Genomic DNA, 26,817 nt, shown 5'->3' with positions numbered 1-26,817 from the left:
TGAGTTTTACGAGCATATTTTAAAAATAATAGAGTTTTTTGTACGTTTTGAACAAAAGTATAGTATCTGTTGATCGGTTGAGCCAACATAATTTATCGATCCACAATTATGTTGATGTGACTAGGGTGAGCGATTCCACCCATTTGTCACAATATTTGAGAGTATGGAAATTATTGAATATGTGCTCTTTTTTATTTACTAAGATTTGTCCCTTTTTTTTTTATTGAAATATACTATACTTTATAATTTATATTGAGTAATAATTAAAATTGACAATAACTAACATTTATAATTAGTGTCATTTCTTATGGTTGATATATTACGATCATAAATTTACATGTGATCGGGTTACATGTTTTAACAAGTCATGGTTGTCAACCATTTTATGGTGGCACAACAATTACAATATGTGGCAATGTCAATTTGTCAATTGTATGCTAATTTTACAAAGTATTGTTTGGCAATTAGCAATTTAGTGGATATTGGAGGGGAAATGCACAACCAAATTGGTTGAACAGTTAGATTGGTAACCATAATATTTAAAGTTTGACTCTCTGTGGGATCTTGCTATTGGTCTTATTAGTTTGAGTCGGTGAGAGCCTATGAATAATTTCAAAATTGTTGATTACAATAATCAATAATCAATAATATAACAATATTAAAATGAATACAATAATCAATATAACAATATTAAAATGAATACAATAATCAATTTTGTTTCTTTCAATTTTATATTATTGATTATTGTAAACCCTAAACCCACTAGCAAAACAATTTCATTTTAATTATTGATTATTGTAATATTGTTATATTTATTTATATTTTTACAAAATTGTATCATTACATTATAGATTCATAGACTTTTATTTGATTGCACCAATCAATCTTCCGTTTAAACTTTTTAGTTATGGGATTGTTTACTGGTTAAATCCACTCATAGCTTATCAATTCAAATTAGGAAGACCGCTAAGGTCGCTTCCGTTGCAAATTGAAGGGTAAATCCTATCCATAACTGATCGACTCAAACTAAATGAACCAATATGTTGTTCCCGTTGAGTAAAATTTGTAACTTTATGATTATCAAATCAATAGCTCCATCAACTTCGCTAAGATTATTGAATTGGCAAGAGGAAAAGTAATATGAGGTCGAGATCGAGTCTTCACACACCGTAACCAACCGGAGGTTAACACTATATTTAAAAGAAAATAACAAACAAACAAAAAGATTGAAAATTGAAGCAGTCCAGACATCAGGTTTGCTGTTAGCCTGTTATCAGACAACTAGAAATTTACATATTTAAAACTGATGCCGGCTGGAAGTCTAAAATGCTAATACTATACACAATAAATTTGGAATTTGTTATTTGTATAACAAAACAGGCTTAAAAGAATGGGCATGTCCAAGGAGAACAGCCTAAAAAAATAGACTTGTTGAAAATTGTTCTAGTATGAGATTGATTCTCTGGCAGTTATTTATATGGACAGGCTTGGCTTGTACCTCCTCCGGACTGCTTCAAGGGCTGTGTATACTCTTAAGGTGGTCAAAAACATCAGATGAAGAGCCAAGATGCTGAATATCAGAGCGGTGGAGGAGATTTGCGGGGAGATTGTTAGAGTTGCTGGGTTTTTTACTCCGATGAACAGTCTTGCCTAGGAAGCAGTGACGAACGCGGATACGGTGGCATTTCATCTCCGTGGTGCAGCTGCCGCGGACCTGGACTACCAATATGATTTCCTTGTCCCTGGCGTCTTCACACCAACAGTTTTGCGGGATACCATCGACAAACTCCTCTATCGTTTGGAAATCCTTGTGATGAACCATGACCTCGGTAATATGATTTGGTTCAATAATCCCAGCCACTGGACTTACCTGTAGATAACATTAACATTTTAACATTAACTCCTAGATGGTAAAGACAATAGAGGTTCATAGCTTAATTCAAGAAACAGGGAACTTCAATTTTGTCAAATTAAGTAAGATCATGACTGAGCAATGTTACAAGGAGGTCTAGAGAATCCATACAGGCCACCTTCCTGTGTTCAAACCATGTAAAAGTGACAGAAGGAAGTGCTTAAGCAAATTTGGTGGTATGGGTAATTTATTGAAGATTGTATAGGATCAAGAATCCAAAACCCGTAAATTTTATGAAAGGAATTGTCTTTGTTTAATACTTAAATTGCAAGAAGTTTACCTCAAGCCACCGGGGGAAACCAAAAGAACCTCTTGGACGATGATCATACGCTTGCCCGTCATCCCTAACAGTGGTCTCGCCTTCACAGATAATCTCAAATAGAGCTTTGCCCTTCCCACACTTATTTGTAATGCGCAAGATGGATGCATCCATGTTTTGGAGGATTATGTTGTTTGTACTGACAATTACCTCTGGAACTTTATATAGTTCTTTGAGCATTGACTTGATCTTCTCATTAGATCTAATGATTTCTCCAAATTCTTGCCTCCTCACTGACTCGTCTACCCGGGCAATCTGAACACCGAATATGCACCGCACAGGTTTGTGGTCACTGTCTGTCACATCCATGCAAGCTTCATACCTAGTTCAAAGATTAATCCTTAAATCAAAATAGAAGCTAAATATACAAAGTAATGCGTGGTTCTGCATATGACAAACACAGGGCCAAGAGTGGAAAAGGAATGATGAGAAGTAGAGAACACAGATCACACTCAAATGATGAAAGATAAACTGAGAACCACCCCATTCGAGAAACCAAAAATAAAATAAAAAATAGATATATAATGAAATAAATAACTGATTACTTGTACAGTTAGTGTGATTCCCTAAATATTGATTTGAATGTTCTAACATGGTAATTCATAGAAAACTCACTGCAAAATTGAAGATACTACAGGACAATCTAAGCTGCACGTGGTAACTGAACTGGGACGGCTATCACGGTACAAAATTCTGTCACACCAGGCAGGAATACGCTTCTTTTCCCCAGAATCATACCCTGTAGAGAAATTCCAACCAGTCCAGAAATTCAGGTACAACCAAGGATTAGTGAAGGAGTTAAAATTAAAACAATAGAGAAAACTAATTAATATCAAATAGAACTTATACATCGACATACCAGCTAAACCAGGTTGGTGCTTTTCAAATTTATATGTGGGAGGAAACCTGATAACTGCCTCACGCATTCCTTGGAAGACATTACCAGCTTCCATTTCTGTATGCAACTGATCCCTCTCTTTTAGCCAGTCAAAGCACCTCTGAGAAATAAAATCCCTTGCTTCATCATAAGATATTCCATCAAGACGATAGTTGAAGTCACCCAGAAAGACAACCATATCTGCTTCGGATAGTTCTGGTAGAGCGTCTAAAGAGTTAGCTGCTCCCTGTTAAAATGTATGTCAATGTTTTCATTGATGGCCAGATGATGACAACAGTAATAGGTAATGCAATACTAAGCCATGGTCATGGCATGAATTTACATACGTTTGCACCACGAAGCATTTGAACTGCAGATGAGACACTGGCTGCAATAGAAAGGACCAATAGCAAGCGACAACCATAAACACGCCAGATTAAAAACATCGACAAGGCAAGCAAAGAATATGAAAATAGGTATGGCACTATACCAGCAGCAGCATTGGGAAAGTTAGATGGCCGACTGAAGACCATTGTTCGATATACGTGATCAAAATCAGCATTACGGCGACCAACAGCCTCCAAGTGTGCAGCGAAGTGGCAGTTCACAAAGCACATAACACGACCATACACCCTCATTCTCAAACCTACAGCTCCCTGTTAAAATGACCTTTAATTGATTACTACTTTAATAGCAATAACAGTTTGGACTTAAATTTTCCACGGTTAACTCTCTATTAGCCACCAAAAAGGAAAACACATGTACCTTGTTCCCAATTGCACGTCCAAAACCACAAGGAACTGCTGCAACATCAACATCCCCAACATGACGACTGACATTTCTTCTCACCCTGAACATATATCATTCACTATCAAATTTCAGGAACTCCTGAGCAATTGAGGCCCCAAAAAGATGAAGATAAATTCAACACAAGTCCATTGAAAAATTTAAACAATAGTTAACAAGGAATTCAAAATAATAGAAGTATCATGTATTTCTGATGTTGTAATATGCTAGTGATTTGGTCCACACTTTGCAAGGATTATTATCACTGTTTTGACATACCTTATATTAAAAATTCTTTACTTGGTTTTGGAGGTTCATTTTTTTACAGGATAAAGTAAAATATTTTTTTCTTCAAATGGGAAAATAAGAAACTGATAATAGTTCACAAGGATACAAATGAACACTTCACGAAAAAGTTACTCAATTTATTATAAGATACAAATATCATAAATTTATTTAAATTATTATTTGTAACTCCAATTATTACCAGTGGAATGTCAAAAGACGCATGCCACATGTTGCCAAAGTTGGATTCCATGTGGCGCACCAAATGTCCCAAAACTCTACACGTTCTTTCTGTTTTCATGTTTTGGGCTATGCACACACATATATGCATGTGGCAATATAAGCCTAATCATGGAAAATACCCAAAGCTTTGCAAGAATTCATAAGATTTTATCCCAAACTAAAACTTCATGTTACTTATAGCCAAATTGAGAAAGCAGCCAAACTTCTAGCTTGCTGATGTGACTGACTGTCCAGTTTGTGCTTTAAGTGGGTTTTGTTTACATGTCAATTTTCCCACCCATTTTAACTAGATTTGATTTAGAGAAAGAGTCAAAATCAAAACCTAAAGTAGGCTACCATCCTTCCTCAAATGGAACCACCATTCACCACCACCACAGTTGTAACACTTTAACCTAACCCCCACACCCAGGCTGCTACTACCATGACAAACCACCACCAGATATTTCCATAATTAAAGCCCATATCCTTGCCACTGCCACCACCACCACTAAGACTTCATTCGGATTTAATCAGACTAAACTTTACTTCAATGTATTCACTGCCAGAGAAGGCCCATTTAATTCTAGCAGCCTTAAGCTATTGAAACAAATCCAGAAGAGTAGCTAAAATGCATCATACTTAAACACACTTTCTCTATAAGTGATTTGCCAGAAAATTCATCCACCACTACTGGAGACAAGGGGGGCTTCAAATGATTCTCAACTTCATTTTTTATTAGCTACGTGTTTTATTCATATAAAGCCTCTATACAATGCTGCTGGAGAGGATTTTTTATTCTTAGGAAAATGATGCAAAAACAGATGGTGTGGTGGCGGCAGGGTGCCACTGTTTTGGTGGCTGGGTATGGTGGCGGTAGCCAGGTTATGCCTTGGAGGAGGTGATGGTGTAGAACTTTGATGAAGAATACATAAGTTCTGTCCTTTTGAATCTTTGATTTTAACCTTCACTTCAACAAAGTGCAAGTTCAGTGATGGTTTTTTTTTTTTTTTTGGGTTGCTCATATTACAACCAAATTAAAATAGTTAAAATCAGTGAAAAAAGAAGAAGCAGACTTTCCATATGAAACCAACTTTAAATGCAATTCGGTCACCCATTACCAAATTTGACAAACATCTCAATTTGGCTATACTTGTATAAAAGTTGAAACTTCGATAAAATTGTACAACCTTAACATTTGAAGATAACAGTAAATTCATGCAAGTTTTGCATATTTACTGTGATTAACACACACAGACATCACCTGCAAATTTGGTCATAGTACCTACCATACAGCAATAAGCAAGCCTGCCAGCTGCCTGGAGCCAACACGCACAAAAGTTGATCCTTCATCCAAAGTTTTCCCTATCATGTCCAACCACCATTGCCCAGCAGAACTTACATCAAGGCCTACCTGCATCTAAAAGGCATGGACGTACAAGGTTAACATTGTAACGCTAACAGTCCTCTAAAGCAACTCTCTCTCTCTCTCTCTCTCTAATGTATACACATATATACTGTGTGTGTGTGTGTGAAGGAAAGTCATGGTAAATGCATGAATGAAGAATAATATTGACAACCATAAGATCTTTATATTGACTTAATAATTCTATTTAGTTCAGAAAGGCAAATGCAAACAAAGGGGAGGTCTTGGGTGGAGCATACAATAGTTAGGAGATCAGGTAAAAGGAATCAAATACACGAGATTACAGGAGTGAATCTCACTGTTTCTTTAGCAGCAGACATTGCAAGAAAACCAGCACCCATCTCCAGTTCCTGCATCCCAATAACAACAATACCAGCTTCTGCAGCTGCAGAACCTAGCCACGATATGAGTGAGTCATGAGATGCTCTTTCTTGTCCAACATTCCATGTACCAGCCAATATTTTCAGATCTTCTATCCTTGTATATAAAAAGTCCTTCTCAGACAACTCTGAATGCAATAGACCATCAATTTGTCCTGGAGATAATATACTCCACCCACGTATACCACCGTGATTGGCCAAGGTGAAAACATAGCCATCTGCAATACCCAAACCTATAATTGGACTCCCATGAGCTAACCATTCTCCAAGTGATTTACCATTAAGATCCAATACCTGGACAGTACCACTAGCATATCCTACCCATATTCGTGATCCAAACGTACAAAAGCATTGAACAGAAGAAGTATGGTACTGAACTTCATGCACACGATTCCCATTTCCATCCCATTGGACAAGTAATCCATTAGCACACCCAGTCCAAATCATTCCATCAATTGTTTTGACCAATGCTTCAGTTCTCCGATAATCATCACCAAAACCTCCTTTTACTGCAACTCTACGAACAGCATCAGCTGCTCCCAAAATAGCATTACGCGATCGCTGAAAGAAACTAATGGAGGTCTGTGATTTCTCCTTCTTTGATACAATCTTCATCCTCAACTCTTCTTCCACTATAGGATCTTGGACTGCTGAGATGTTTTCAATCTGGCCATCTATGTTGAAGACTTTCAATAACTCCCAAGTCCGAGCATCCCTACACAGTACCAACAAATTATTATATGATTAGCAGAAAGAATAGTAAGTAACACAAAAGGAATAATGATGATAAGAAAATCGGTATTAGAATTTGCCTTAAACAGTTTCATTTCATCTTGAGTAAACCACTAAATTTTAATGTTCCAATAACATCCATGGAATCATCTTAGAAATGACTCATGTAAAAACCTTTCACCTACAAGGCTACAACTACAAAATTAGTGAGATCTTAAATGTGGATGCAGCTATAGATCTGTTACCAATAATTCACATGAAATAATGCCAAAAATCCATGCACACTAAAATGCCATGTCTAAGCCTATCATGAGTGCATATGCATTTAGACCTTGAGTATTAAATCTCAGGAATAAAAATATCTCTTCATAGATAGATGCTCCAAGTGTTAAAAAAAAAAAAAAAAAAAAACAGTGCAAAAGACAATGAAGAAAGCCTAATCAAATAATTTACCTAGAAGTTACTTAGTTTTACTTATCAAAAAGAAATTTTCCTAGAAGGTACTTACCATAATGCAAAAGAAAGGTAGCCAGCAGTCCATACTTTCGCACCAGAACGATCAGACACCATATATCTGACATCAGCAGAGAATATACTATTGCCATTAAGTGTAACTTGGTTCCTAGTATCCACATATGACCTCTCTATTAATAAAGGAGCCATGTGGCGTTCCTCTGCTGTTAGAGAAAATGATTTCTCAATTGCTTCCCAAGTCCAGATCTTGATAGCACCCCCCTCAGATCCAGACCATAAATCACCTAGAAGAAATTAAAAGTTTCATCAAATCAGCAATAATGCCATCCGCTTTAGTTAGTGTTAATAACCATTTTCTATTCTATGCTTGTTTCACTTATTTCCTCTATCCATTTTAAAAATTTAATCCAGCACACAGCAAGAAAAAATAAAGACAATTATGCATGCTAACCTATAAAGGAGGAATATATATAACCATATCGATTTACCCAATAAACAAAAAGGAAAAAATGGAAGATCTTCTATTCAAAGAAAAAGTCTCAACTAGAGAAGTGAAACAAATAAGCAACTACCAAAATCGGAAATGTTACAAGTTTGTGAATTTATGGGTGAACTACAAGAGTTTGTCTTGAAATGAAAAATAAAAGGCACTCCAAAGTAGCATTTACTCTGAATATCATTCAATAATATTTTAAATGACCATGAAATATATCAAGATAATGAGCTTCAGTAAAAGGCAAGTCTTGAAGCTTTGCTTGATCTGACATCCCTCTTTGTCCATACATGAATTTTTCCAATATGATTAGTATCCAAAAGTGTTATTTTGGTCATGTCCAAGTCATGGAAGAAAGAAAAATAACAAATAGGCAGCTACCATCACACCACTCAATAGCCCACTATCCAGAAGGGCCATTTCCAAGTCACAGAAGAAAGAAAAGCAGTAAATATGCACCTAGCATCACTAATCAATGTCTCGTTATAGTGGGTTGACATTTTTCATGAAAAATATAATAATATTTTTTTTTATATTAGTAAAGATCAAGGTGAGACAAATAAGATAAGATAAGATAAATTGTTTGATATGATCAAGGCACTCAAACCACATACAAAATACTCATAATAAACACCTACTAATCTACTATGCTAAAGAGACAAAGACCTGGTGGTCAAGTGGCATACCCATGTAACTTTAAGCCGGAGGCCAGAAGTTTGGTTCTCAGCCTCTTAGATGTACCACAAATAATAAAAACGTACTATAGTGGGTTGACATTTTTCATGGGTCAGACCGTCAGAGAGTGATTGGTTTCGGCCACAGCTTGGATAATTGATGGCAAATTGACACCCAGTTAATGCTAACAGACTGTTTGGCTATCCAGGAATGTAAGAAGAATATAAAAGGAACTTTTGATCAGGTTAATGAATACTGATCACCTAATGTCATTGTTGCAGGTTCAGCTATGGCAAACTAAGTTCACACTCTTGTTACTACAATATTACCAGAAATGGGTTCTAACAAGTTGTTTCATGTAACTCAATAACAAAACTAAAACCTCAAGTATATACAGCATGTTTAACAGAGTTGCGAGAAAAGCTGCAGGCAAAATAGTTCTAAGCAATGTCCAATTTCAAATGCTGCAACAATCCAAAGTTCAAACAGATTAGATTATTACAGTGGGAGAATGGATGAGGGAAGATTGAAACCTTACCATACGAAGTCATGACCATAGAGAGAACCGGACCACGATGTGCCCGCCACGATAGTACTTCCGCAAACTTCCCCTGATTTCCACCTGCGTCGTCCATTTTCCAGCACCGGATTCTGCCATCTTTATGTCCACTCCACACGACCCGGTTTCCAGCATCTCCTACCAGGCACAGCGTGGGAGGGGTCTGCACTGATTCACAGAACGGTGCGGCATCGTTGTCCAAGTCCTCATCAGGAGCTACACCATAAATATCCGTTAAGTTCCAAACACGAACCCCGCATTCCGACCCGGCCCACAGCTGAGATCCGTCGTCCGTGCAAACAATATTCCGCAAAAACCGCCCAATTTGGGTTTCTCTCAACGGATGAGGCCTCAACTCAATGGACGGCGGCCTGTCCGAATGAACCGCTGCGCGGAGCGGGAGCTTGAATATGCCCCTGCCACCACCTCGGCCTGCAAATTCAGGCAGAGGCTGGTGCTGATTAGTGCCGGTGTTGTTGCGGTTGTTGAATGAGGCGGAGCCCGCCGGCGAAGATAGCTTCCGGTCGAGGAACTGGATCATGTAATCGAGGCGTTTCTGAGTAGCGTCGTTTTGGCGGTTTAACTCCTCCTCCTCCTCCTCGTCGGACGAGGAGTCGTAGAACCGGTCAAAGATCTTCGGCGTCCTTTGAGTCTCGTCGAGGCCGAAATTGCGATTGTTGCTACGCCCGTCCTCGCTGCCATCGTCGGAGGCGGGACTCAGTAGCGGCGGCGGCGGCGTCGAAGGCGGAGAGAAAATGAAGTCCTGGCTGAACGGGTTGAAATCACTGTTCTCGCCGGCGGCAGGGGTACTGGTAGCACCAGCAGCCCTAGTTAATGGTGCGAAAAAGTCGCCGTCGTCATCTTCGATCCGGCTATCCATTCTGTTGTGGCAGGAATCTAGCTAGCCAGAAATGAGAGAGATTTTGGGGCTTTGAACTTTGAAGTGAGAGATTTTCTGATGAATTTTTATTTATTTTTTTAATTACTGAGTAAACATTTAAAAAAAAAAAAAAAAACAAAAAAACAAATAATTTCAGTTTTAATAAGCAGCGGAATTAAAATGGAAAAAAAGAATTTTAGGGACACATGTAAGGTAACTGTCATCAGCTGGGTTGTCGACTTGTCGTTTTACCCGCCACAATGAAAACCATAACTCCAATAAGTGCGGTTTTTGTTACGTATGGGTCAACCTTCAATTAAATTAGTAGGATACGGAGTACTTGATTAGTGGTTCGATATTTATGAGAGGAGATAAAGGTTTGAACTCCGATAATAGTAGTGTGAAGATTATGTTTAAATTAGACAAATTTTTCATGCGTATCAGTATTTGGTTATGTTCGAGTTATTGAGTCACCGTAAGGATTACGTTGAAAGTAGACAGATTCTTTGTGCGCACCAGCATTTGTCTATGACTCTAAGTCATTGAGTCACCATGATGATTGTGTTCAAAGTGACAGATTCATTATGCGCACCAGCATTTGGTCATGTCTGCTGAGTCATTGAGTCACCGTGAGAATTATATTCAAAGTGGGCAGATCCCTTGTGTGCGGTAACATTTGGCCATGTCTGCTAAGCCATTGAGTTACCGTGAAGATTATGTTCAAAGTGGGCATATCCCCTGTGCGCACCAGCATTTGGCACGGTCTAATGAGTCATTGAGTCACCGTGATTTACATCCTCCCAAATACTGTATTGAACTGATTAACTATGAGCAACTTAAGTTTTTTTTTTTTTTTTTTTTTTCATACCAAAAGCCAATGATCTAATCATTTGCTTTTGATTACGGATGGATGCGTCTTTTACACTCAGCCATATATCCATATTTGAACAACTTAAGTTAATTTACTTTATTACAGTCATTTGTTAGTTAAGGTTACAAAGCATATTTCATTCAAACACATTTTTGGGTAGTGATTATGATTTTTTTTTTTTTTTAAATCGAAGTGTTGGTTACATATGATGTTGGCAAAGTATAAATTTTAAATATTAATTTAATCCAATTAACTTGTGATTGAATAACTAATTAACTAACTTGTGATTTTATGAAATTCTACAAAATTCTAGTCATTTTAGGATGTACATAATTTGCTCTAGACAAGTATTTTTTGAAAATTAATAATAATGGACAAGTTACATCATGTTGGCTATGGCACACTAATAAGCACAACACGTTGATATGATTAGCATTTTCTATACTCTTCTTTTCCAATTGACTACAATGTTTCTCCACTTATGCATGTACCTTTAGTCCTTTACTAAGAAATGCGATAGTGATATTTGAATTAATATTTATGACGTATGAATCATTCTTAAAGAACTCTTACTTTTAATTTCAAAAGTCATATTAACTTCAAAGTATTAATTCAAAGAAAAATAGAATTTTTCGATTTATGACTTTCGGATGTCATTTTTCAGATTTTCAAATATATAGGTACTCAAAGAAAATGAAGTAAATTGAAAATATTAATTGTGGTCAACGGAAAAATGTTCAATTTGACGAAAAATATATTGTTCTTTTTGTTGTCTATAGACATTTTCTAAATTTGTTTATTTGATGTCTCTCTCCCTTTTTTTGAATACTTATGTCTCTCTTCCTGTTTAAGTTCGTTTCCGCATTATTATCATTACCAGCATCACACCACATCATCACCACCACCACCACACGACAACCACCATAATTATCGTCACCAACACCACCTCATATTATTATTATAATGGAAAATGTCAAACAAGCCCCTAAATTTTACCTGAAAAGTCAAATAGGTACCTAAGTTTTAAAAAGTAAAATTACACCCATTAACATGTCAAATTGAAGTAATGAAGTCCAAGAACCGGTAAATGACTTGTTATTGCAGATCATTTCAATTCAAGCATCAATCCGACGAAAATCCGTCAACCGCGGCCATCGCCGGTTTCCATCTACCAGAGAAGGCGACCAACTGGCTACCTTCCATCGGGGAAGGTGACCAACTGGTCGCCTTCTCCGGTGAATGCGACTTTTTGGTCGATGGCAATGTTTTCTGGTCAGATTTCTTTGGACAACAACAACAAATATAGTCAACGGTATAAATTTACCGGTAACCTTTTGGTTACCGGTAAATTTGACCCAAAAAAAAAAAAAAAAGAAGCATGTTTGATGATTTAATTGCACTTTTTTAAAGTTGAGGTGCCTAATTGATTTTTGGTGTAAAATTTACGGGCCTATTATAATAATAATAATAATAATAATAATAATAATAATAATAATAATAATAATAATAATAATAATAATAATAATAATAATAATAATAACAAATAGAGTTAATTCCATTTTTTGTCCTAGATTTATATATAGGTGGCAATAATCCATTTTTAGTTCTTATATTTCAGAACATCCATCTTTGGTCCTAGTATTATTGTGGTCTGACCATTTTAGTCATCCGTCAATAAAATCATGAAATATCATTAAATACAATATTATTTCGATCATTTTTATACAAAGTGGATTAACCGACTATATTTTTATTTTTATTTTTTTTTGAAAAAAATCATAATTGAAAACTCAAATGCCCTTATATTTTACGAAATTAAACGGGTTTGTTGATGGAGGACCAAAAGTGGTCATGCCACAATAATACGATGACCAAAGAATGATGGTTTGAAAAAAAAAAAGGACTAAAAGTGAAATGCCAACTATAAATCTAGCTACAAAAATGAAATTAAATCTAACAAATAATATGTTCATTTTTAAAAAAATGAACCAAATAGAAAAATATATTTCTTAATTTTTAGCTATACATGAAAAATAATTTTATGACATTCAACCAAATACTAAAAAATTAAAATATTTTTCAAAAAATAGTCATTTTTTAAAAATTATTTCAAAAAAATATTTGAGGGTTTTCAAATGAATCCAGTAGAAAAAATGTTGTATTTTAACTTTTAACCAAACACCTAAAAATGTTTTTTTGTTTGTTTGTTTGTTTGTTTTTTGTTTGTTTGTTTGTTTTTTTTTTTTTACAGAATATTTTCTGTATTTCCAAACAGTCCTTACTCAAACACGTATACCAAACCGTTAAGATGGGCCATATTGGACCTAATTCAGAATGGGCATTGACTTAATAAGTATGGTAAAAATGTTAGTTTTTTTTTTTTTTTTTTTTTTTTTTTTTTTTTTTGTGTGGCTTTATTGGATATGTGCCAGCCCAATTCCTAACGAAGGCCCATAAGAAATCAACATATAAGCTCAATTTATGAAATTTCAGTTTTACTTTATTATTTTGCTATTATTATACGCACAAAACACAAAGTAAGTGTTTAATATTATTATTCAATATTATATTTATGGTTATATTTAAATATTTTGTTAATAAATAATAAGTAAATAAAGTCTCAAGTTGCATAATATTATATTACAATAATTAATTATTTTCATAATGTTTATATTCACATTGAAAAAAAGAAAATGATAATTGAAAAAAATTGAGTTACATAAGTAATATGCAAAGTTATAAAAACACTATATATAGTCATTTTAAGGCTGCAGTATTATTTATATTTAGTCAATGATTTTTTTTTTTGAGAAAGAATAATTAATTCATTAAATCATGAATAAGAGTGTTCACAAGGAAAGATGGAGGAGAATCAAACCATTCCCCGCAACCTGATACAGAAAAGGCCTCCCTAGCAACATCATGGGCAGCACTATTCGCATATCGCTTCACACAGTAGAATTCAACATCTAAACTTTAATGTCCTCAATTAAAAAACCAAAACTAGAATTAAAAGACAGTGATCGCAAAGCATTAAACACGGTTTGACAGTCTGTTTCCACATCAACATCTCCCAAATGGTTAGTCATTGATTTTAGTATTCATTCTTTCCAAATGGTTGAACCTCAACCCTAAGGGCCTTCCACACTCCAGTCCGACAAAGTATCTAGGAGGATGTAAATCATGATAACTCAATTGAACACGAACCACAGAGGCTAGACCTTTGCTCACTGCGCAATATAACAACAGATCTAATTATATCTATGTAAGGACAACTTTTTGGGTGATGAGAGAAATCTGCAACCATTATCAGAGAGTAAATCTTGTATTGTGATTCTAGTAAGTAAATGACCACGATGAGATAAATGCATAAGTTATATATAGTTGACCGACTCAAACAAAAAAGGTAAATATATATTTCCTGTTGAGAATCGAACTTAGAATCTTATAGTTACCAAATCAACAAACTTGGTTGAAGTTGTACCTAGGACATTTATCCAATAAATGCTCGCATGGGCAGCTCAGTAGGTCACATGGGTGAAGTTTGAGAACAATGACCCGGATTTGAGTCTCACCAGAGCAATCTCTCAAAGTGAGGGGACTCATTGTGCACAGTAAACAAATATCTAGCCTCTGTGTTCAGCTGAGTTACCATGATTTAAATTCTTCCAGATGCTCTGTCGAGCCTGAACATAGGGCCCCTTGAGGGTAAAGATTTAACCTTTTAAGAACAATTTTTATCCATGTATCGTACAACATTTAAAGTATATTATATATATTTAGCGCTCAAAAAAAAAAAAAAAAAAACAGACAAGATAACACTACAAAATTATGGTGACCCATACATTTTTTTATATTTGTTTTTTTGGGGGGTTAAAATAATTCAGCAGACCTCAGCCGCTGTTAAATTGGTGCTCTAAATTAAGTCGTTGCGGTGGTTAGTCAGTTGGGGCAGCGCGGCTCAACAACATTGGCGCCTTTTCATTAGTTAATGTAACTACTATTTTTGACACTTATTGAGCCGCGATTACAATATTCCATTTGTCTTGGGATATCCTCGCCTCCTTGCTCATCACCAATCACCAGGCCAAATCATTCCGACCACCTCCTCCGATCTTCCCTTGAGATATCCTCGCAAAGGAAGCGGGGAGGACATACACTTCATGTAATCTACTTTTTTTCTATTCCATTTTACTCCATTAATTTGTCATTTCAGCTCCTTTTCAAATTATTTTCTTATAATTTATGGATCAATTCACAAGATAATGATGTTGGAGGGATTATTGAATACTTAGCTTACTGGTTAAAATAAAAAATGGGTGCTGTTATGATCAGGAGAAACAGAGTTAAACGATTAATTTAAGATAACTATATAACTTGTTTCATAATCACGATTCTCAAAATTCGATAATATCAACTTTTTGTTTGTGAAACATTACGTGAATAAGACCAACTTGCTTACAATGGAAGTTTTATTCAAGATAGATCCTATGATTTGCTTTTCTTTGCCTCTTTTTTTTTTTTTTTCCTAAACAAAAGTCTTATTAAATTAAAAGTTACAAATATGTTTGTAGCTTTTCATTTAGAAACTCGCAATCTAGTAGCATATTTGCATTTTTGATTGCAGAATTTCTGTGAGTTACACTGTCGAGTTAACTTAAAAGTTATACCATTGCAGAATTTCTTTATTGTAGCTTAAAAGTTACACCATCGAGTAATTGCTGCGAGTGACTGAAAATATGACATTGCATAATTTGTATAATATTACTGAGTTGGTTGAGAGTAGTGTATAGTATGAGCAATTGGGTTATATGATTGTTCTTCCAAAAGGCTGAACCCTAATCCTAAGGGCCCCCACACTCTGACCTGAGCAATTGTATTAATTATATGGTTATATGGTGGTAATGAGTATAAATGCATGGAGCCCAGAGGGGAAATGGGAGTCATGTCTGATCCCACCAATCAATTATATTAATTATGATGATGTTATAATATATATATTCATTAATGATATCTTTAACCATTAGTAAACCGGCCATAATGGCGTTAGTTATTCTCATTTATCTGCAACAAAAAGGAGCAGAGAGAGAGAAAGAATCATTTGTCGGTTTCCTGCGAAGACAATCGCTACATTTTACTTTGTTTACGTACCCAGAAAGCGCACTTTGCATATATATATTTATTGCAGTCTTACACAGTTACACTAACATGTAAGCCACCTACTCCTTCACAATTATTTGTCCCATTTTTTTCTTCAGGGTGGTTCACCTATAAAGCCTGCCAGGCTGCCACCCCTTTTTATCTATATGTATCTGTATATCTCTACATTTATCCCTTTATCTTCGAGATTTTTTGGGTTCTGCAGAGACTGCCATCTTTTACTATTGGTATGTTTGTTTCGGTTTCTTGAAATGGGCAATGAATAAATGCTTTCTTCTTTGCTGTTATTTGCTGGGTATTTAAGGTTCAGTTTCAGAAATGCTTTTTTTTTTTTTTCTTGCTGTTTTAGGAAGCATTTTTTCTTGGGTGCCATGAAAAGGGCACTGTTAAAATTGTGTAAAAATTGAATCTTTATTGTGTGGTTTGATTTGTTTGTAGAATACATGATGGTGGTCGCTGCTGATTTACTGGGCAAGGCTGGGTTTTGGGCGATTGGGTTTTGTTTGATTGTGGTATCAGCTGCTGCTGCTTCTGGTGGTGCCAATGAGCGATTGAATATATGGCCCATGCCCAAATATGTGAGCCATGGCCACCATAGACTGTATTTGAGCGATGGGTTTGAGCTCAAGACTAATGGGAGCACCTATTTGGATGGTTCTGGGGTTCTCAAGGATGGATTCTCTAGGATACTTGAGGTTATCAGAGGAACCCATGCTGTTAATGGCAGTGTTGCTGGTTTTAACCAGTCTCACGTCCTTAAGGGGATCCATGTGGTTGTTCTTTCAGCCAGTGATGAGGTACAGCTTCTGGCCTATGCCCACTTCACCTGGTGTGGGGAGGTGTAGTTTTACTTGCCCACAAAAGGCGAAATCCTTAGCCCCGGGCTCCCACATCTCAGTTCGACATGATCTGTGGAGGTGGTAAATCACAGTGACTTAGCTGTTCATTAGGTGGGAGGAACAGTGCCTGGTGCCCACAAGGAGCTCACCGCATTGGGTGTAACTCCCACACTGCGGTGGCTAGGCTTGATCTTGTGTCCTTGCCCACAATCTGTCATCAGGGACCAAAGGCAAAATCCTTAATCCCATGCCTCCGCATCTCAGTCCGACCAGTGCCTGGTGCCCAAAAGGAGCTCACCGCATTGGGTGTAACTCCCACACTGCGGTGGCTAGGCTTGATCTTGTGTCCTTGCCCACAATTTGCCACCGGGGACCAAAGGCGAAATCCTTAGTCCCAGGGCCCGAGATCTCGGTCCGATATGATTTGTGGATGTGGTAAATCACAGTGACTTAGCAGTTCATTATGTGGGAGGACCAGTGCCTGGTGCCCACAAGGAGCCCACTGTATTGGGTGTAACTCCCACACTGCGGCTGCCAGGCTTGATCTTGTGTCCTTGCCCACAATCTGCCACCGGGGACCAAAGGCGAAATCCTTAGTCCCGGGCCCCACATCTTGGTCCGACATGATTTGTGGAGGTGGTAAATCACGGTGACTCAGCGGCCCATTAGGTGGGGGACAGTGCTTGGTGCTCACAAGGAGCCCACTGCATCAGGTGTGACTCCCACATTGTGGCTGCCAGGCTTGATCTTGGGTCCTTGCCCACAATCTGCCACCTGGGACCAACTGATCTACCCGTGAGGGTGGGCGGGAGGGAGGCGTTTTGCTTGTTAGGTCATAGGTGGAGTTGTTTTAGTGTTTATGCTCTGAACTAAATAGCATCATATGCAATGCAGCTGCAGCATGGCATCGACGAGTCCTACCACTTGACTGTACCCGATATTGGAAGTTCGCTATATGCATATCTCAGGGTGGGTGTCACCAGGTTTGTTGCATTCGTAGATTAACACCATTGGTGATCTCCATTTAGGAGACTTCCATAGTTCCATGCCTTGCTTAAGTGCAACCTGTGACACCACTATCCTATTTATGCCCTTTGTGATTAAGTTTTGGCAAGTGGGCTGTGTTTGGAAATGATGGAGTTCTTTCTATTGACTGAAACTCTACTGCAAAGATAGAACCATAGTTTTGGGAATAATGCATTATATTTGACTGATAGGAAGAGATGGATACAAAGTGGCAAAAGAATACACACATAATTTCCCTGTGAACTTGTTTAATGCATAAAATTTGGTTAAGTGTACTTCAAAAGCTTAAATTTCTGAGCATTGTAGTTCTGATGCAGGCACAAACAGTTTACGGAGCCTTGCACGGGTTGGAGGTTTAGTGTTTTCTCTATCTCCCTAAGAGACGTTACTTTTTTTTTTTGAGTACTACTGACTCAGTTACTTTGTTGTGTCACAGACGTTTAGTCAAATTTGCCAGTTCGACTTCACATCCAGAGCTTTCGAAGTTCGTCAAGTACCATGGACTGTTTTGGATCAGCCTCGGTTTCCCTATCGAGGGCTTCTAATCGGTGAGATTCTTTTGCTACTGCTTAGCATTTCAAAGAGTCTAACACCCTTTGCATGATGCAGATACGGCCCGACATTATCTTCCACTTCCAGTAATAAAGAAAGTTATTGATTCCATGACATACTCAAAACTGGTATGTAACATTTTTTTCGATTGCAGATATCTCGTGACCACATATTAATCAAAGCTCTGTTTTGTATAGAATGTATTGCATTGGCACATTGTGGATACACAATCTTTCCCACTCGAGATACCTTCATATCCAAAACTGTGGAATGGTGCTTATTCTAGTTCAGAGCGGTACACAACAGGTGACGCTACTGAGATTGTAAGGCAAGTTATTTCGATCTTCTGATCTATTTGTCTTATCTCTTAGCTTTTCCGGTAAAACTTTGTCTTTACTACATCGTCCTAATTCAAACGTAAGAGTTGCAGATATGCACAAAGGCGGGGAATCAATGTATTGGCTGAAATTGACGTTCCAGGACATGCACAATCATGGTAAAAAAAATTAAAAAATTGAAGCATGCGCTTCATCTCAACTAAAAACCTAAGCTGATAGTTGAGCGGACCATAGTCGCTTATAGGGTGACGTAGAGATTCGAACTCTGATACCAAATTGAAGCATGTGCTCCATCTCAACTAAAAGCCTAAGCTGATAGTTGGATTGCACATTAATGGTTATATGCTCAACAATGGCAACAAGGCATAAGGCTATAGAACGTGCAAATTGTATATGGCTAAGTGGCTAACGCTTGTCTACATTTTAGGGGTGTTGGGTATCCTACATTATGGCCATCAAGAGATTGTCAACATCCATTAGATGTAACCAGTAATTTCACCTTCAAAGTAATAAATGGAATTCTCTCAGGTAATTTTTCCCGCTTCATGGCAAATTTTCACTAGTAGAATAGACATAAACAATGAGAAATTGACTTGTTAAAAATTTTCTATCTCAGATTTCAGTAAGATCTTCAAATACAAATTTGTTCATCTCGGGGGAGATGAAGTGAATACAAGTGAGTTTTATGTTCAGGGTTTTTGGCTTTACAGATCAAGAATAGAATTTACTGAACCACGCGATTTTGGTTTTAACTGCAGCTTGCTGGACATCGACTCCTCGTATAGAGAAGTGGTAACAATCCTAAACTTCTCGAGTTCCTTTAACAAACAAATTTAGGGAAACGGGTGATGGAACGTGACAGTTGAGGATATACACAGTTTACACACTCGTTATCTGCCATTTTTCAGTTAGCTTCTAAATTTTTTCGAGTATAGGCTACAGCTTGGTGAGCTTTAGCGTTTCCGTGTGGTCTGAGTTATTGCGTTTTATCTGACACGAGGAATTTGAAATTTGGTATACCTGTCAGGTTAAAGACACGCCATTTCGATGGACAACAGGCATACCAATATTTTGTCTTGCAAGCACAGAAGATAGCTCTATCTCATGGATATGAAATTATAAACTGGCAAGACTGCTAAAACTTTGTAAATTTTAAGGTTTTTTCTCGTGTTTATAATTCGTGTTCAAAATGTGCAGGGAAGAGACCTTCAACAATTTTGGCAACAAGTTGAGTCGCAAAACTGTTGTCCATAACTGGTATGCCCCCTTTCTAACTCTCGCTTTAAACAGAACAAGCGTAATCCTGATAATGTAGGACAGGGCTCATGGATTGAGATCGGTTCTCTCAGATCATCTCTCCCCGATATAGTATCCATTCCAAAAATTTAAGATCGGTCTGGAGCTCTTATTAACAAGGATCAATCTTAAATCTAACGTTTCCAACAGGCTCGGGGGTGGTCTGGCTCAGCAAGTGGTTGCAGCTGGACTGCGGTGCATTGTGAGCAACCAGGACAGATGGTATTTGGATCACTTAGATGCTCCGTGGGATGGTTTTTACTCGAACGAGCCACTGGATAACATCACAGACCCAAAGCACCAGGCGCTGGTTCTTGGCGGGGAAGTATGCATGTGGGGAGAGAACATTGATGCTTCAGATATCGAGCAAACCATATGGCCCCGTGCTGCAGCTGCTGCAGGTATTCTTTTCCTCGCCTCACGCCTAAAATCTCTGCACAATTCCACACCCACCCCCCCCCCCCCCCCCAACCCTCGTACCACACTTTTTTTTTTGAATGTCACTGACTCTATTACAATGTAGTATTTGTTCATACATACTTTCTCAACCTAAAATGTGCTAATTAACTCGTGTTTTGATGATGTTGGTGGATAAAGAGAGGCTGTGGACTTCGTCTGAGAACCTCCCGGATGATCCAAATAAAGTTGCGGGAAGGCTGGCACACTTCAGGTGTTTGTTGAACCAACGAGGTGTGGCTGCAGCGCCACTGGTCGGATCTGGGCGAGGTGCCCCGGAACAGCCAGGATCTTGCCATTTGCAGTAGTGGTAGTTAGGTCTGTCATTTTTAATTTTTGTCTGTTGGTTCCAACACTCTAACTGAATAAACGACCTTGCACCACATATGTACTAGGGAACTGTCCATAATCAATTGAAATTTGAAAAGCACTTGGGAAAAAAAAACCGTTTTCTCTATTGTCTCATTATTCCAAACCCACTTCATTTTTGTACACAAAAAAAAAAATGCTAGAGCTACACAGTTCAGGGTTTCCACGGCGGTGGCGGGGGCGGATTCGCCGGGTAAAGCGGCGGAATGTTGGAGAAGATGGAGTTCTTGTCGACCCCGGAGGGGCCGGTGGTGGTAAGGGACACCAGCGCCGCCACCAAGCCTGCATTTCCGGCCAACGTCAGCTCTGTAAAGCCGAAACTGGTGCGGGAATCTTGGAACTGATCAAACCGGTTGGGGCCTCCGACCATGGCGCCTGTGATGTTGTTTGGATTAGGTTTTTTGGTGTCTCGCCATTTCCATCCGCCGGTGCACGAGTACTTGATCCTGTTGTTCGGTGTCGATGCGCCGCGGTGATGAACGTGCCTGGGAAACCTGCTCCCATAGCCCACCACGTAGCTGAACTTCAATGGATTCTCGCCTAAAATATAATTAATCTGCGTTTTCCAAACAAGCAAAATAAACCACAAATTAATCATTCCCACTACTTCCAAATTTCCAATGCAAGGCGTTAAATGTTTGAAGTGATGAGAGAAATTGCAGTTACTATTATCCAAGTTTGATCGGCTCAAACTAAATCAAGAATGTGTGATTACAAGTTAACAGTCTGACTAATTTGGCTGGTTGCAGAAATTAATGTTCTTGATTGTTAAGATATAAGTTAAGAAACCTGGGAAATCGCAAAACCCTGAAGAACATCCAAGGGTATAAAGTAAGGACCACAATTCATGCCTGGAACATCTGTCACTTCCATGTAATCAGCAAACAGAGATGCCAAGAACGCTGCATTCACTACATACTGCAGAGGTTGCCCCTGCCCATGGTTCAACTGTATCAGCCCCCCTGCAAATCAAATCATTCCCCCTTTTAACATCACCATATTCACCATAAATAACGAGCAAAACAACAGTCATTATCCAAGAATTTACATGAGTTAAACCTCACATTGCAATCTAGCCTAGCTGACTGACTTAAACCAAAAAGATCAGTAAACTCGAATCAAAAGAAAATGAAAAATTACCTTTAGTGAAGTTGAAGACATGAAATTGTTGCAAGTAAGAGCACATGGTTAGAGTAGTGACATTGTGATAGCTCTGCAACATTTCTTCATAGGGATAACCCGGATTCAAAACTATCCTCAACCTAGTCAAGAGCAGCATAGCCCCGGGCAGCTTGTTATCCCAGCTAAAGACACTCAAATCCGGGATAACTACCAACGCATTTGCGTTCTTAGCCATTTCAGGATTAGTCGCCAGCGAAATGTAGCTATTATTCCCGGTGGCATAGTACAACCAAACGGCGCTCCACATGAACTCGTCAAAGTAGCTGGTGGAGTTATAGTACGTCTCGATGTACGGATTTCCGCGGCTGTACGGCGTTCTTTTGCCTCTGTCCCTGGCAAATGCGTACACGGTTTCCGCACCTTTAGCTAGCTTGGCGGAGTATACGGCGTTGTCGCGGAACACGATGGAAGCTGCCGCTAACGCCGCCGCCATTTCTCCGGCAAGGTCCGGCCCGGAGAATGCTGTTTGGACTGGGCGTGGATACGCCATGTCCTCCGGCCGTTGCCAGCAGTAATGATCGTCCGGTGTTTTTGAACCGTTTGTGGACCCACCGACCTACAATTAAACCAATAATTTTTTTTCCGATATTTAATTCGATTTATTTGAAACTCCGACTGAAAAATTAGGTTTACCTGGCTGTAAATTTTGTCGATTGTGGAGGCGGAGGAGTTGAAAGTTCGGAGGAGGTAATCGGTGCCCCACCGGATGAGGTCCCGGACGTGATCATACTCTCCGGCGGCTCGAAACTTGTGCTCATACTCAATCACACTCCAGCTCAGCATCGTCATCGCGAACGACATCGGAAAATGGAACTTAGTGTTGTCTCCGGCGTCATAGTAGCCTCCGATCAGCCCTCCCTTGACGTCCGTGAGTTTGGATCCGTCGCCCAGCCCGGAATCCCTTCGCCACGGAATGCCATTGTTTTTTGGCAGCTTTCCAGCTACAATAACATCATGTAATCAACGTATACGTCACAATTGCAAAAGCCATATATGCACGCATTTCACTTCTTAAGATATTAAAAAAAAAAAAAAAAAACCTAGATTTAGCTCACTGATTCAATGAGCAGTGTATTTAAGAAGAGAATAAAATTTAAACATTGGAAGTGACAGTGTGAAATTATATTTAAAGTGGACAGATTTTTTGTGTGCACTATATTTGTGACAATATATGTCAAGTTTTAAAATTTGAGAGAAAATATTTACACTATTAATAATTCAGGATGAGATTAATAATTGACATATTTATAGATGCATAAATTATAATTTTTTGTAATTTAAAACAATAAATACACTAAGATCAAAATTTTACCAGTAAAATACCATTAAAAATTTGAAATAATTTTATACGATGTCATTATTATTATTATTATTATTTAATTAGTGGGTAGATTATAGTCCTTTTATTTACATCAGCATTTAATTTATTACTATCTATTTTCCTAAAGTCAAACCAATGCTTATGCATTATCTTAACAAACTAATGCTAACTGCTAAGACTCGACGACATGAAAGCGATGCAGGCATGCAGCCCAAAAGATTTTTCCTTTTTAAATTTGATTTACTTGAAAACTCAAAGCCACCCCTTAAAAGTGAGCTTTGCGTATAATCTATCTTCTTACTTTAGCCGCCAGACTTTTTCTCCTAAATGGTTGAATCTCCAAATTCAAAGCAACCTTACACTCTGGAATCCAACAGAGCATTTGAGACGATTTAAATCACGATAACTTAATAGCTCAACAGATAAAGTTAAATGCTAGTCACTTCCGCTGTTGAAGTTTAAACATTGGTCTCTTCTCTCAAATATTGTCTACTGAATCAGTGGGCTAAGCTCCGTGTGGACACTAAAAAGAACCCTGTTGTTACTAACCAACTCGACTAGAGTTCTAAAATTTTTATTTTTAATTTGTTTGACATGGTAAATATAATAATAATAATTTTTTTTAAAAAAAAAAATAGTGATATGATATTCTAGATATGTAATTTTACCTCAAAAGAAGTATAATACTCCGTGGTAAGTTTGACGTGTTCAAGTGGGGCCCGATACCATCATAGAACATGCAAAATTCAAATAAGGTGTAGAGTGCGTGTTTGGTACCTTTAGCCGGCGGGAATCCGCAGATCGCCGAAACAAACAGCACCCACGGCGATCAACGTGAATGGTAAAGAGCAAAAGTTGGTAAAATCAAACAAACATTAATTTTCTACTATATATGGAACATTAGACCAAGTAAAAAATCTACCTTGACTTGGTAAGTCCTAATTTTACCAACCAGATTCCACGTAAGTCCTACGTTGATGCATGAATGAATTGAATAGTGAGTACCCAACATTTATCATGCTTTCATAATGTTATTATTAATGCCATTGTTGGAATAATAATTTTGATTTGACTCGGTAATAAGAATAATATCTGAGTTGTAACGTTAGATAATAATTCTTTATTTGACCGAGTAACATTTTGGTTGTTATGTGTTGAATCTAGCTAATTAAGAATTATGATTTCTTTTCACTTTTGGACCCCGACTAATAAGATATTTATCTGGAATGAAGATTTTTTCCACTTTTGATCGCTCGGCTATGGTATTTCTTCTAAATAATAATTGTTATCATATTTAGTCAATCAACTATGATACATCTCCTAAATAATCCCTAACTATCAAGATTTTTAATTTTGGTACGTGCTACCATTCAATTTCTTCTCCATTTTGATTCCTCATTCAATTTTTAAGTCAACTTTTCAGTAGTACCTTTGGTCCCTGGTTTTTATTTTTCATTTCGAGTTCTACTTGACTAGTTGAATATTTTCTTTTTGATACCCACAATTGAATGAGGGACCAAATGTATAGTCACGCATCAAAATTAAAAATCTTAGAGGGTATTAGTGTTGAAAAGTAAAAATAGGGTTGGGGGGAGGGGTACGTACATTTTTGAGCGTTGAAGAAGAGGAGGGCCTTGTGGAGGGCAAGGGAGTAATTATCGGGCGGCGGAGGGCGGGGGTGGTGCTTGGGCAAAGCTTTGGCGATGATGGTGGGGAGGGCGACGACGAGGAAGGTGACGACGATTCCCCAGAAGGTATACTTGAGGGCCTTCTTGCTGCAGACGATGCACCCCAAGTCAACGTACTTGTTCTTCTTCCGCTCCGGCGGCCCCAGCAGCCAGCTCTGCTGCGTCTCGTCCAGGTGGTTCCTGGCGGCGCCGGCGCCGGCGTAGTGGTGCTGCTGCGTCGCCGACGCCCTGTCCCACTCCGCCGTGTTCCGGCTCGCCCGCTCGTAATCCTCCGACGTCGACGACTCCCCGTTCTGGATCTCCAACGGCCCTCCCCACTGATGCCCTGAATGCATTCTTTTCTATATATTCTTCTTAATTATTTCTCTTCTATTGATCGATTGATTATTTCAATTCGCTCCGATCTCTACCGTTTCAGAATCTTGGAAAATGCATGTGAAAATCCACTCATTTTCCAAGACCAAGACGAATTGAAGAGGGATAGACTGAGACTTATATATATATATAGAATTAATTTCACTTTTGGTCCCACGACTTTTGATGTTCTATCACTTTTGGTGCACAACTTTAAAAATTTTTAATTTTGGTGCCTAACTTTGTTATTTTTATCAGTCTTGGTCCTTTCGGCCAAATTGACAGCGAAATGTTACTGGATTTTATATTGTTAGGGGTAAATCGTCATCCCAAGGAAACATTTTCAATATCTAAACAAAATCACTGTAAAATCATATCTATAGGTGTTTGACGATGAAAATAATGGGGAAGACGGGCAGAAACCAGACAGATCTATGGGATTTATAGTTTCGACCATTGACAAACTCTTCTTTTCCTCTTAATATGATTTTTCTTTTGTTTAAATATTGAAGATCTTTCCATGAGATGACGATTTTGCCCCTAAAATATAAAATCCGGAAATATTTTATTGTCAATTTGGCTGGAAGGACCAAAATTGGTAAAAATAACAAAGTTAGGCACCAAAATTGAAAAAATTTAAAGTTGTGCACCAAAAATGATATGAACTCAAAAGTCGTGGGACCAAAAGTGAAATTAATTCTATATATATATAAGAAGAAGAAGAATATATATTTATATATTTGCTGAGTTACCATGATTTAATATACTCGGTTGAACCGCGTAAAAGCCAGTAGGGTTGGAGATTTAATCTTTTGGGAGTGGTCCTAATATAATGACGAAAAATAGTTCTTTTATTTTGAATTAAATATATACCTTATTTATTGTGACAAATTAAAGTTAACCTTCATAATCTTTTATATCTATTTAATTTCTTATATTACATCAATATTATTATTTATTATCATAAATTAATTGGCTAAAACTAGTGATTAAAAAAAAAAAAGGAGAATTGAAGTAACGTAACATATTTTGGGGAATGAACAATTAATGTATTTTAGTTTTTTTTTTTCCCGATATCTTATTAAAGATTGGATTTATAATCTTTTGTTTTTAGTGATGAGAGAACCGTTGTCACTATCCGAAAGTGTCGTTAGGTGAATCACGCATTGTGAAATTTATAATCTTTTAGAGGTGTTTACTTCATAGCTAGTAATATTAGAACATTAGTAGGATAATGTGAATATGGTTATTTTATATAATTAAGGTAATTCTATTAGCTAAAATAATTTCACACTTTATGAACTAAACACTATATATTAATATAAAGTCACATGATAGTCACTCGACC

General features: G+C 37.6%; 3 protein-coding genes across 7 annotated transcripts; 1 reads left to right on the top strand and 2 right to left on the bottom strand.

Moving 5' to 3' along the window:
- Positions 1-1,159: 1,159 nt before the first annotated feature.
- On the bottom strand, positions 1,160-10,107 carry LOC109149257 (type II inositol polyphosphate 5-phosphatase 15-like). Of its 2 annotated transcripts, XM_019296918.1 has the most exons (11): positions 9,117-10,107; positions 7,445-7,694; positions 6,124-6,919; positions 5,688-5,818; positions 3,874-3,958; positions 3,599-3,764; positions 3,456-3,496; positions 3,091-3,355; positions 2,847-2,970; positions 2,193-2,553; positions 1,160-1,870 (listed from the first exon to the last, which is right to left on the bottom strand). In XM_019296918.1, exons 1-11 carry the CDS (start codon positions 10,015-10,017, stop codon positions 1,514-1,516), a joined length of 3,477 nt encoding a protein of 1,158 aa, XP_019152463.1. In that variant the 5' UTR covers positions 10,018-10,107; the 3' UTR covers positions 1,160-1,513. The 2 variants fall into 2 exon arrangements, with proteins under 2 accessions (XP_019152463.1, XP_019152462.1); XM_019296917.1 differs by having other exon boundaries at positions 3,456-3,764.
- A 4,835-nt stretch (positions 10,108-14,942) lies between these two features.
- On the top strand, positions 14,943-20,991 carry LOC109149262 (beta-hexosaminidase 3). 4 transcript variants are annotated; one of them, XM_019296924.1, is made up of 15 exons: positions 14,943-15,053; positions 16,487-16,845; positions 17,782-17,856; positions 18,231-18,266; positions 18,350-18,461; positions 18,523-18,593; positions 18,663-18,793; positions 18,896-18,961; positions 19,231-19,331; positions 19,420-19,479; positions 19,562-19,595; positions 19,831-19,929; positions 20,001-20,060; positions 20,250-20,500; positions 20,697-20,991. In XM_019296924.1, exons 2-15 carry the CDS (start codon positions 16,492-16,494, stop codon positions 20,861-20,863), a joined length of 1,617 nt encoding a protein of 538 aa, XP_019152469.1. In that variant the 5' UTR covers positions 14,943-15,053; positions 16,487-16,491; the 3' UTR covers positions 20,864-20,991. The 4 variants fall into 4 exon arrangements, with proteins under 4 accessions (XP_019152469.1, XP_019152468.1, XP_019152467.1 ...); XM_019296923.1 differs by lacking the exon at positions 14,943-15,053 and adding an exon at positions 16,116-16,275; XM_019296922.1 differs by lacking the exon at positions 14,943-15,053 and adding an exon at positions 16,133-16,271 and having other exon boundaries at positions 16,486-16,845.
- On the bottom strand, positions 20,992-25,450 carry LOC109149259 (endoglucanase 12). The gene is made up of 5 exons (XM_019296920.1): positions 25,033-25,450; positions 22,740-23,047; positions 22,065-22,662; positions 21,714-21,886; positions 20,992-21,480 (listed from the first exon to the last, which is right to left on the bottom strand). The coding sequence occupies exons 1-5, from the start codon at positions 25,448-25,450 to the stop codon at positions 21,079-21,081; spliced, it is 1,899 nt and encodes a 632-aa protein (XP_019152465.1). The 3' UTR covers positions 20,992-21,078.
- Between the last annotated feature and the right edge of the window lie 1,367 nt (positions 25,451-26,817).

The sequence above is a fragment of the Ipomoea nil genome, unplaced genomic scaffold, assembly GCF_001879475.1.
Source record: "Ipomoea nil cultivar Tokyo-kokei standard unplaced genomic scaffold, Asagao_1.1 scaffold2159, whole genome shotgun sequence".
NCBI lineage: Eukaryota > Viridiplantae > Streptophyta > Magnoliopsida > Solanales > Convolvulaceae > Ipomoea > Ipomoea nil.
This window is presented reverse-complemented; position numbering and strand designations above follow the sequence as displayed.

Bases quoted from the DNA above. Each gene is read 5' to 3' on its own strand.
- LOC109149257 (XM_019296917.1), bottom strand. From the start codon at position 10,017: ATGGATAGCCGGATCGAAGATGACGACGGCGACTTTTTCGCACCATTA. The intron at 5,819-6,123 runs GTGAGATTCACT...CATGCCTTTTAG, and splicing joins TGTCTGCTGCTAAAGAAACA to ATGCAGGTAGGCCTTGATGT. The intron at 2,554-2,846 runs GTGAGTTTTCTA...TCTTTGAACTAG, and splicing joins GTAGTATCTTCAATTTTGCA to GTATGAAGCTTGCATGGATG.
- LOC109149262 (XM_019296924.1), top strand. From the start codon at position 16,492: ATGATGGTGGTCGCTGCTGATTTACTGGGCAAGGCTGGGTTTTGGGCG. The intron at 17,857-18,230 runs GTGGGTGTCACC...GTTCTGATGCAG, and splicing joins CGCTATATGCATATCTCAGG to GCACAAACAGTTTACGGAGC. The intron at 18,594-18,662 runs GTATGTAACATT...TGTTTTGTATAG, and splicing joins CCATGACATACTCAAAACTG to AATGTATTGCATTGGCACAT.
- LOC109149259 (XM_019296920.1), bottom strand. From the start codon at position 25,450: ATGCATTCAGGGCATCAGTGGGGAGGGCCGTTGGAGATCCAGAACGGG. The intron at 23,048-25,032 runs GTACGTACCCCT...ATGTTATTGTAG, and splicing joins CTTCTTCAACGCTCAAAAAT to CTGGAAAGCTGCCAAAAAAC. The intron at 21,481-21,713 runs GTTTCTTAACTT...TGGAAAACGCAG, and splicing joins AGGGTTTTGCGATTTCCCAG to ATTAATTATATTTTAGGCGA.